This window comes from Plectropomus leopardus, chromosome 3 (assembly GCF_008729295.1).
Source record: "Plectropomus leopardus isolate mb chromosome 3, YSFRI_Pleo_2.0, whole genome shotgun sequence".
Taxonomy (NCBI): domain Eukaryota; kingdom Metazoa; phylum Chordata; class Actinopteri; order Perciformes; family Serranidae; genus Plectropomus; species Plectropomus leopardus.
In genome coordinates, this window is record NC_056465.1 from 28,047,742 (window position 1) to 28,060,177 (window position 12,436).

General features: G+C 40.1%; 1 protein-coding gene across 1 annotated transcript in view; it reads right to left on the reverse strand.

Moving 5' to 3' along the window:
- The window catches only part of fgf22 (fibroblast growth factor 22), a 37,336-nt gene that overhangs the window by 3,280 nt on the left and 21,620 nt on the right, over positions 1-12,436 (reverse strand). The window contains exon 2 of the mRNA XM_042484026.1: positions 523-626. Within this exon, the coding sequence (XP_042339960.1) occupies positions 523-626 (104 nt within the window). The remainder of the gene's footprint in view (positions 1-522; positions 627-12,436) is intronic.

A 12,436-nucleotide genomic window follows, 5' to 3' on the forward strand; every position in this document is an offset into this window, starting at 1 on the left:
TATGTCTTATTTACTGCGGTAAAGGCACTTCTCTTATCACTGCTGCTGACTGATTGCTTGTCCCTGATTTCTCCTTCTTCTAAGATGTAAATACATGAGCTAGACACCACACACCTCAGGTCTGATGTGTGGCTGATTTTAACAAAGAGAGGTGATTACTTTTGAAAGCTTGCTGTGGGAAATAACAATTGGCAGATGGCACGCGAAGACTTTTAAAGACGCCCAGCTGGCTCTTTGTCCTTGCTGGATGGTGTCTCTTTTTCTGCTATTTATTTTGACAGTAGAAAAAACCAACTCAAGCTGCAGGTATCATCAACCGTGGCCCAGGTGTACAGCCATGATTGATTGTAACACTCTGAACTTTCTCTGGACTTAGACTCCCTTCACTTCAGCAGAATCAAACATGTTTGGGTAGGCACCCATTTCAGACCCCTATACCTCCCCTACCCTCACCACCCTCCTCCCTTTCCCAGCCCTCCCATCTTGACCTCCAGAAACAATGTTGCTAGGTTGTATACGCACCGATCCAAAGAGCGTGCCTTTCTTGGACATAGCTAAGTACAGCCCGGTGCTGACAGATTTGATGGCAACAACTCCCACACTGACAGATCGGATTTCCATCAGGCCTGGAAAATAAAAGAGGGAACAAGAGTCTGGGTTAGAAACATCTAGCTTTGGGAGTTTCCCCATCAAAAGCCACTCTATCATTAGCGATTAGGATACCAGACAGCCATATGATCTGGGGAGAGAGAGCACAAGACAAGAGAGTAACACACACATTCACAGGACATGCACAGTGGCCCGAGAGAGCTCCCTTTGTTAGAAGACAAGTCGAGCTTAGAGCATTTAAAACAATTTAAGGTTTGATATGGGGCCGGGCAATATGGCTTTAAAATAATATTGCAATACTTTTTATTTTTTTAATTTTACATCATGATACACAATGTATGCATCGTAATATTTTGAAATCTCCTCTAAACTACTATAGATTACTAAAATATAAAATTATTAAATGAACCACAGTAATATTGCAATACTTTTTTAGATTACATCATGGTACACAATGTATACGTCTCAGTATTTTGAAATCTCCTTTAAACTACTGTAGATTACTAAAACATAAAATTATTAAATGAACCACAGTTGCAGTTATAGTAATAAAACTAGCTACTGTCAAAAAATCATATTTAAATAAAGTGCCATTATAATAAAATTGAATATAATACTGTTATATTAAAGTTAAACAAAGTACTGTTAAAATAAAGTTAATGGAGTACTGTTATAATTAAGGTAAATTAAGTACTTTTGTAATAAAAATGAAGAAATGCTGTTATATAAAGTGCTACAATACCGTTGAAATAAACCACTGTTACAATTAAGTTAAATAGTGTCCTGCTACAATAAAGCTAAAGATAGAACTGTAAAGACAGAAAGCGTAATCACTGGTGCATTTCTTTTACAACACCAGGCTTGTCTCAGGCTGGAAGTGTTCATGTTTTTTTCTGAGAATTTGAATCCTCCAGCCTGTAACTTGTTCGCAGTTAGGAGAAAGTTCAGCTGTTACCAACGCATCAGTTAAAGTGAGGATGTATGTTAGCTGTGAACAGACATCACACCTCTCCAGTTCCTATATTAATTGCATTTACAAGATGCAAAATGCGACTAAATAGTCGCATTCGGAGCACTTTGGTTACAAATACATGAGCGTCACCTGCTCACATTGTTTTAAACCCGTGAAGTTAAATTGTTACCGTGGCACCATTAAACATGAAGATTGATCCATTGTGAGCAGCAAACTAACAGCTCTCTGGTTTCTATTTTAGTCTAACAGTATTTGCAAGATGCACTGGTGCTCCATGGTTGCAACTTAGGATGAAGTAGCCTGGATGGGTGGAGTGTGTGTTTGATGTATTTGTCTGTGAGAAGGAGAGAACTGCAGGAGAAAGCGAGAAACACAAACGCTAAAGTGAGTCTCATGCAATTGACTTAAAAAGATGTCCTGACAATTTATACTTGATGTACACAGTATACTCATTTTATACATCCTCTGTGAAAAAAAGCTGCAATACATTGAGTATACTGAGATATATATCATATATATATATGCGTATATCATATCAGAAAATAAAGTAAATTGTATTATTTTCTTAATAAAACCTAATTAAGGAAATTTACCTATGCACCCCCACAGTCTCGGACCACATCGTAACAAACACTTCTGTATCACACAAATACACAGCATCAGAGCCTGCACACAGCCAACCCCCCTGACTTTAGATGTGACACTCCATCCTGATGATGCCCAGTGTTGTTTACTGAGGGACGCAAAACCCGTGTCTGCCGGCCACTTAAGCAGCCACTCCAACTCACTTCACCCCATGAAAAAGCTGGCAAGCTTTTGGGCTAATTGTTTCCTCTGGGCACTGATTGCAAACAAGTCCCATGTGGCTCACCCTTGATCTGGTTTGTGTCTGCATACAAAAATAAAGGCACACACCCATTGTCATGGCTACAACAGGGAGATGTTTTGGAGATGACCTGAGGGCTCACCGCAGGGTTCTGAATAGCAGCTAATTGCTGGAGATGAAGCTCTCTTTTGGATGATATTTTTCTGGCTTTATGCAACCACTTACACCTTCAAAAGCGCCCTGATGTGGTCTGCTATCTGATCAGAGCACGAAATCTTCTTTTAACACCCCTGAAAACCAGGTTTGTGCAGAGAAAACATGTAATGTTGTTGCTCAAAGGCTTGGCACCGCGGAATATTTGTGAAAAAATGAGTTGTTGGCTTTGGAAAGATGCTGTAAACATAGCACCAGATCAAGGTGCTAAAGGACAGGGTGACCGAAAGCTGGTAGGAAATGTAAGTCATAAAAGCAGCAGTGGGCCACCGGCCACCCAACTGACCAACCCCCAGCTGCTTTGGTACAACCGCAAGTCTTTTGCAGGGCAATGACTGAGCAGTCTTGCTGGTTAAACCCATCCAGCAACGAAAAATAAATGTTGACACCAGGGGTTTTACAGGTGCTACTGCCCCTGCATTGCAGTTTTTTCTACCTATTTATTTGTGCAAATTCACATTTTGTTTGGAAAGAGCGGTAAAGCTGAACTTGGCACAAAGGCTCGACTTAATATGTTTTTAGATTAAATAATGAGTTTTATATTTGTTTTAGAAGAGGCTTGAAAGGAGAGGTTCACATTTTTCAAGTCCATCTTAATACACAACAAGTCCTTTAGATTAAATGACCAAATATGTTGTTTGTCCACACCCTCTAGAATGACACATAGAAACGTTTTCTGATCTAATGGATCGTATGGCAGGATAGCATCATTTGTTTATACCTGACAGAACCATCTGTTCTGTTTTATGACGTTTTATGGTTTAGGTTTGGTCACAACAATGATTTGGTTAAGTTTAGGGAAATTTCATGGTTTGGGTTAAAATAAGTACTTGGTTGAGCTTACAGAAACATTGTGGTTTAGGCTTAAATTACTACTTTGCTAAGCGTATGGATGCTTCATTTTCTTGGGTACAATAGTAAACACTTCTCCTAAGTCCCCACCAGACACATTTCAAAGTTAGTAAAAATACTGACTGATATATATTGATATTTTCTGTTGCATGATTTTCCACATAAATTGTAAAAAAAAAAAAGTCACTCTGAAACTGGGCTGGAGGCAGATCTACTCCTTCTCCATCAGTGAGAAATTCGGGATTTTGCCTCTGCCTCACCACCGCTGCTTACGATAGATTTCACTTTCACTTTCTGCGTTCTCCAGTGTTGGCACAAAGCTAAAACAAAGTATGGAGACAGGTTTGAGTGTACAAGACTAGCACTAGATTGACCAGTGAAAGAGCAGTGCACATCGAATAGGCTCGAGCTGTATCATGGTATTACAGTACACCAGGGTATTTAGAAATCCCGAAGGTATGTTTTTCAATACTGTCATAAATACAGGTGGTTCTCTTTGGATTAAACTCATTGTGTGTAGTGCACAGCACGCATCGCCACAGCTCAGTCTCTGGTCTTTACTACTGGAACAGGAAGCATAGACCCCCAATGATAGAGGGATAAGTTATGGGGCTGTAAAAAGCCAGGGGCATATTTGCAGCAACGGCTGGGAGAGACCATAGGAAAAATGTCAAGGTTTTTACATCTAACTTTTCTTTTTTGACATTTTGTTATGATGAGTTAACAAGGCAATAAAGCTTCTTCAGTCTTCCTTGATCGAGTGAAAGTTAAATTCAAAAGGTGTACAGCTGCATTTTTCTCCTTAACAAGGAAAATAGGTGTGAGAATATAACAACTTTTGCTGTGAGAAAGCGCACCGCTGATTGTCAGTTGGACAATAGAAGCTTAAATCAGTTTTCTGTGTTTCAAGTGTGGTGTTTTGACACTTGACTTACTACTCTGCTTCCCTCTTCATTTGTATGGCTACTAGAGGTCTTTCACTGTCACTTCAGCATAAACTGATGTAATCTTGGGGCTCATGCTTAAGCAACTGATGCTCTCATTCTTTTTGGGAAATCAGTCATTAAAGCAGCACTGAGATGCCCTTATGTACTTTGCAAGGGTTTTTGGTTCGCTGTAATTGAACCTCTGGTTCACACTGGGCATCAAGAGATCCCTTTTTGTCGTAATTTGATGTAGAGTTGGGGAACAAAATATGTATTCCTCACTCTGTGCCGCTATTTTTTCTCTGACAGTGTTTTTGTTTGAAAGGAAAGGGAAAAAAGGGAAACTGAAGCTGTAAATTTGATAGTTGCCCCCTTGATTCGACAAACCCAGACTGCTGATTTTAGCTCATCTTTAGAATGCAATTTTTATACAAGGACAGTCGATTTTGTTCCCCATAATGTAATGATGTCAACAAGATCACTTACAGCCAGCCAGTATTCAAAACAGACATGAAAATCCTTTAAAATGTTGTGACATCTTATGTTGTAAAGATGACACCAACATGGTAATCTTATATTCTGATTACAAAGGTGCTTCTGACTGCTCTTCTCTGTAGAATGGCTGCTAAGACAATCAGACTACTGATTTCAAAGACCACATCTGAATGGCTCCAAAACTTAAAAACACACATCTGCTGCTCCCATCACTCCAAACACGCAACTATCTCAAACCTTTTTCCTGCTCTGAACATCTCCAGTCGTGCTTACCAAGTGAGGTCATCTACTCTGGGCACAGACACAAAGAAGTACAAAGAGGAAAGAGGAGGAAAGAAAAGACGAGGAAGGTAAACAAACACAAACTCCTGTTGAGTGTCTTTCTTCTCTGACAGGACCGTGTAAATGAAGCCCTCTCTGTGCTCGCCACAGCTGCAGACAAGGAGGGGAATGCCTCAGCCGAGTCCATCCAGGTACCGGCCCAGCTGCACCCCCATCATTCCTGCGCTGCCTCTGATCCTCCGAGGAAACATTAACACTTTGATGGCAGCCTCCTTTTTACGAGCTGTGTTTACAAACACCGGGTGTGCTACGGTGGCACCTGGAGCGTGCAAGGGACTCATAAGCAATTAGCTGAGGCCCGGCTGGTGATTGGAGCGCTGCAAGGATTTATGGGGGATTAGTCCAGGCCAATGAAAACCGCTGGTGCCTGAAAGTGGTGCCAGCAGTCATTGCCATTATTTGTTGGTTTGAGTTCAAGGCACAGTAGGTGTGTTGGAAGGATGTTTGTCACATCTGAGACATTGCAAAGAGTTGGCCGTGAACAGTCAAAACTCGGGTTTTAAAAGTTGAAAATTAGAATAAAAAAGTATTCAACAAATCAAAGTTTGAAGCGTTTATCTGTTGCAATATGTATGTTTGTGTTAGGGATCATTTTGTGAAATGCTTCAACAAAACTCGCAACTATAGAACTTTAAATGTAGTCCATTTTCTCCTCTAGTCTCATAAGTACCTTACATGTCATTTCATTCATACATGCTGGTGGAGCAGCCAGCAGACACAAAAGATCTGAGGACATGAAATGGGGATTTCACATTGTCTGGAGGAATCACTTGGGCTGTGGACGCTTGACCACACATCTATAAAGACCAGTTAGATCCATATAACTCACAGTCCCCCCTTTGAAAAGTCACTCCATTGTGTTGGAAGCCTGAGAAATCAGAGTGAGGTATTTCAGGCTATTAGAGGGTTTCCCTAACTGCTGAAATCCAAAGGTCACTTTACTGGAGGGAAAGGCTGTGTGCTGAGTTTAACCTGTTGACTTGAAGAAATGTGCGGTAGTATTGATGCAGTTTTCTAGAAGTATACCTTTTTAAACAAAACTGTCTATAGAATTGATTGATGGCAGTTTTTTTTGAGAAATCCTAAAACAATTTTTAGTGATGTTGCAGCCACCCGCAAACCAGTGTAAATTTCAGTTGAAGGAAAAGGACCCCTCTCTGAATATATGGAACATTTTCAATTGTAGCAGAGTTCCCACGGTCATAAAAAAATCTGTAAAAGTCATGGATTTTTACAATCACATTTTCCAGGCCTCGAGCAGAATAAGTGAAAAGTCATAAAATGTTTGGAAAAGTCATGGGATTTTGTTGTGTGTTATGAAATAGTTACAGCAGTTTCAAGCTGATAACCTGGAAAAGCTTTTAAACTTTCTTCAAAAAATGTGTGGGAACCCTTTAATATGCGTTGATGCGTGACTAGGTTTTGTTTACCATCGAGTACATTTCTTCATTTTCACCCCGTGTTACGTCTCTCCCTTCATGTATGCCAGCCAGCTTTTTATCATGGGTACTTGAAAAGTCATGAAAAAGTTTTCAAATTTTGTCCTTGGAATTGTGTGGGAGCCCTGGTGCATTGTCAGATTTTAAAGACATTTTATCTACTCAAAGGGAAAGAAAATATCTAGTTTGCTCCAATAAAATTGCCTTCATTCTAGTAAATTAATCAACTATGTTGAGAGAAAATGCAAGTATTCTGGAACTGTGAATAAGTTTCATTCAATACGTGTTTCAAATCTTTTAACAATATCACACTTGGAAAGAACAGAGAGAAACAATGGAGACAAATTAATTCTTTGTCCCTGAGTTGCATTGGAAACTGAAGGTCACTTCTGCTCTGCGTTCTGCTGAGCAAGTATCAACTGATGGCCCTATTGAGCTCATGAAAAAGGTACTTTTGGCCTCCCACTTGCAATTGGCAAGATCTCTTAACCTTTGACATGTTTTGGCTGGGACTGTCAATAAGCTCAAGCTGCCATTACAAGCAAATCCTGCACTATACATGTCTAGTCAACTGTGGACTTGCCATTTATTTCTCCTCTATGGGATTTTTAAAAGCATAGAAAACGTCTTTTACCCAGTCTTTTTTTTTTTTACTCTTTCTTTTCTTTCCGTCCCCCATTTTTTGGACGTTAGCCCAACGTCAGATCATTCAAGCCTTTTCTGACTTTGAAAAAAAAGGCAGAAAGGAAAGAGAGAGACACTCTCACGGGGTTCCCTTTTGTCAGACTCATGGTATGGGGGAGGAGGAGGGAGCGAGTACAGGGTGAAGGTGCTGGTTATAAGATGGGGGTTTCGGTGGTGGGGGCTACCAATGGCTGCTCCCTCGAATAAGTCTTTGTTACTCACCTGAGAGGTGAAGAGCTAGACAAGATCTTATTAATGACCAAGCATTTTGAATGGGGCTCTACAAAGTGTGGCAAAATGGTTCCTTTCATCGCAAATTTAAAGCAGAAAAGAGTGAAAGACTGAGCAAAGAGAGAGTGAGAAAAAGAGATTTTTCTGCTCCTTTCCTCCTGTCTTCTTTTTGTTCCTTTTCCCAGGTCTTTAATTTCTTGGGTTGCCCCCTTGAGCAGCCCTCCATGGCTCAGTGCTCGACCAGAGCAGAGCCTGGGAATCTCGGAGTTCCCGCTGTGCTCCTGCTCTTGATTGACATACCTTTTCAATTATTTCACAGTTTGCTTGCTTTTTAAACGAAGAGGGCCCTGTTGTTTTTTTCCTTCTGCCCTCCTTTTCAAAACACAAGCTTTTCATGTCGGGTCTGGGCTGCCGGGCCTAATGGCTGTGACCAGCACCTTTGATCTGCCATGACCCCCTCGAAGGGTCTGGTACTGGGCGAAGCAGCCGCCTGTGTGTATCAGCACGGACAAAGGCTGCATCACTCACTATTGCTTTAAACACCTTGAGAGATTACCATGAGAACAGGCGCTCTAGTGGAGGCCATCACAGGTGGTGTGATATGGAGACTTGGACATTAACCCTTGAATGTACAGTAAAATACCACCAAATGACTAGCAAAGAGTTTTGGGGAACCTGAACACAATTTAGGTTTCACCCCCCTAAAAAACCCTACGTTATATCCTAGTATATTTTTGCAACTTTGGCTTGTAGACACCACTTCACAGTTTTTATATATAGATATTTTTATTTTTTCGAAGATTCGAAGATACATTGCATGCACACACAGAGATTGTGCATGCAAAAAAAGGAGGTACACTCTGCAAATAAAATAAAATAGAAGCAACTCTTACTAATGCCTTTGTAGGTCATGTCATTTGTACATTTACAGGCAGAAAACACAAGCTAATCTGTCATTCATTTGATGTTTTCAAATACAGGCTACAGCAGAAAAATCTGTCAAAATGTAACTTTGTGTTGCTCGCACTGATGGAAAATTTCAAGAATGTTCGAGGTCTGACACTTCGTTGTCCCTCCACTAAAATTCTCCATCACATGTCCTTTATCTTACATCTCTAGTCCCACTAAAGGCCTTAGTATGCTTCAAATAAAGTCCTTGTCGGACCTTTTTTATATTGAAATGAGGGGCGCTGCATCTAAAAAGAGACATATCCGACAATCATATCAAATCTACGCAGTGTTTGGCCAAGTGTTTGAATTGTTCTCTTAAGGTCCAGACACACCAAACTCACATCAAAGAAGAAGTGGTGACGAAGGCAGACTGTTGCGTTACCTGTGTCTCAGCCAAAAAGTTGCACCTGAACAACCCGTAAAGACTACAGCCAAGGGCCAACTAGCACATTCACACTGCGCCTACAAGAGAGGAAATAACTCTCCATACCAGCAGGAACTGTATTTTATATTTGTCATTCAAATAAACAAACCAGAAGACTGAAAGGATCAATACAAGACCCCAAAAAAGTTGATAGTGACCAGCAAGGACCAACAGTGCAGGAAATACCATAAAAACTTGGAGGACAGATGCTTGCCAACTGTTTGACATAGACCATAAGCAGACCGTTGCCTTGGTGTGTCAGGGCCTTTAATACGCTGGCTTAGCGTGTCACTGTGCACATGGAAAAGAGATTACATAAAGGGTCAGAAGCTGTTAGGCAGCAGAGTTAAAAAGACCTTTATTTGTCTCTATTTTCTCAGTGATAAATCACCATTTGAGTTAGCCCTTTAATATCCAAAAAGACGACAAAAGGTTATAGCTTTTCTATTATGCAGGTGTTTCATTCTTCACACAACAACACAAACTTCATCACTTTTCAACTGTACCACCAAATTTAACATCATGACTGCCTACAAGTGTGATTCATTGTGTTAAGACTACAATGACATGCAAATAAAACAATTCTGTGGCAGTGTGATGCAGTCAGATAGAGGCTGTGATGGCAGGGTTTTTCTTCACTTTCCCCACAAAGTTTTGCTTTTAGATGTGATCCTACGACATATTGTACAACCTAGTTTGTTTATAAGACACTCTAAGACAGGTTTTTAGGTGTACACGACACAGCCAAGATATTAAAGGAATACTTCACCCAAAAAAATATTTTGTTTAAGTATTTCAATTACTCAACCAGTGTTACATTGAATTTGTAAAGAAAACTTTCTTCTTGAATACTTCCACTAAGTGGAGAATCAAAAACAGAAAATTCTTGAGGAATTTATGTGAAGAGGGGCTGTATTGAAACAACAGCAAAACTATCAAAACATCAGTTTACAAACTCCCACAACATGTGCAGCATATAATGTAAGTGTAATTTATTTATTTATTCAGTCATATGCTCAGTACTTCCCAAAAGTGTATTTTTGCTGAAACCTAACTATTTTAAAAGACCTCTGCTTAAACTGTCTCATGCACAGATGAGTAGTGCACCTTTGATGTGAACTCTGCTCAACAAAATACATCAGTAGAGTCCAAACATGTGCTTGCCCAGGCGTTCAACTCGCATATAAAGGTGTTTTAAAAAGTAGGGTCTCAGCAAAAATTCATATGCATATACATATACACAAATTGTGTGAGAGTTTACCAATGGATGTTTTAATATAGTTTTGCTGTTGTTAAATATTTGACCCCTTTTTCCCTGCATGAATCTAGAATTTTCTCTATTTTTGGATTCTTCATTCACTGTGGAGAGTTGTGAGAAAAACAAGTCTTTCACAATATTATATTTACAGTATATAGACCACATAAAATTCATTTCGCATACCAGAGATGCATGCTGTCATGGGATTTTTCTGATTATACTGCCATTAAAAAGAGATGTTTCACTTGCAAAGAAAGGAAAATCTGATTGGGATCAGGTTACCCCGCGGGCTGAAAGGCAGCCAAAGAAAAACAAGCATACATGCACACTGCCCTTTCATTTAATTGTCCATAAAGCATAATCATGACTTTGATTTGGGGCAGAGGCCATTGTTTACGGCCTAACAACATAATGTCGATCCACAAAAACTTTGATTATGGCCCTTGTGGTGACTGATCAAATCCAAAACAAGTGATGTGTCAGCACAAAAATCACTGTGTCAGTGGGTCAGAGGGCACGTGGGAAGCATAATTACTGCTCTGCCTTCATATTCAAACATGCTGTGACAGAGAGATATGTTTAAAATATATACAAAGGACTAATTTGTTGAAAAATCAGAACTTATGTTTCAGTCAATTACTGGGTGTCTGTGTTACGTTCCTAAGTGTCGGAGTGAGTGAAAGAAAAACCCAAATACTTCATATTGATTGGTAGCTGATGAAGGAATGCCCCGTCAGGAGGCTCATCTTCTGACAGTACACAATACAGTGATATCCTGTGTGGCATGTGATACTGGATTGGCGTGTGATACTGGATCAGTGATGATCTCATTGCAGTGAGTGGCTGATATGAAAGCTGATCTTCAATTTGCTGTGAAATATGACAGTGCTGTGGAGGCCATGAAATAATTTATAGGAAACAGTGTCCTGGACTGAAATAGTTTGAATATCATTTCATTGTCCACTCTCGTACAAAGATGTAACGTAATTTTAAGTAGCCTGCCATTTTTGCTGTGAAGGTGAACAGTTCAACGTGAGGGAAAGCCAAATTTTGAGCAGGTTTTGGAGGATTTTGCATCATAAGCTACATGTTTTTCACATATATAAGATGGATCAGGTCAGGGATGCACAGAAGGGAACAACTCATACAGAAGACACTCAAATTGAGTCAAAGACGACCAGAGTAAACAAAATCCTCCTGATGAAACAGGACATCAGTGGAAGACTGAGTCTCTACTGGTAAAGTATACTTTGTCAACCAAACTTTTGACCCCTGGGACGGATCCACCATGTGGTGCTTGATTAGCAGACGGTGTAGAATTTCCTAAATGGCTTTTTCCATGGCTGAGGGGAACGGTATGAGTTTAAACGTCTGTTGGTGAAAACAGTGCATACATTTAGGCCTGCCCCTTGAAAGTCGGAGATTCAAATCATTGGTTGGAGACCCTCATTTGACTGAGATTGCTTCAAGTCGAGCAGTCTCTTTTTCGTTTTGCTTTTTTTGCTTGTCAGTGTGCTGTGCAGTGTACTTCTGGGTATGTCTTGGTTCCCAGATTTTGCTGTGGAGTGAGGACTTTTGACTGTTACGCTACTCTTTGCAGCTGCAGACATGCAGGCAGTGGCACAGAGGGAGGGAGTGACTTCACCGTAAGGTGAAGAAGTGGTAAATTTACAGCTCACAGCAAGTTAAAATTATACAGTCATTGGCTTTTGAATGACATCTATTGTCAGCAAAAAATTTTGCGAATTTGAGTTATGTCATTAGTGCTCTTAGCTTGTTTACTATGAACATGAACATTACTGTCACGCTGAGTGTCCTGCTAAGCCTCTCAAACTTTAAAACTTTGTATGAAAAAAAATGACAAATCTGATTCGACTTGTCGGGTACAACCCTACATATATTGATAGTGGTCTAATGCAAATTATTAAAACAACCAATAGATATATGAGCAAAAATTCAACCTATGTGTTTAAAAAAAAATACAATTTATTTTATTGTCTTCTCCACTTGCATAATATCATGCTCACTCCCAAAGCTATGTGCTCCTTCTACCAGCATGTGCTGAGTACACCAGATTCAGGCCTGCTCACAGAAATGGCTGGGCCCCTGAAAAGGTCCTCCCTCCATATTTGCTTTACTCATATCAACACATGTGCTGGTCTCTCTCCTAGTTCAGATCAGTAAGTTCTCAGGTCTTGGAGCTGGTCTCCGCC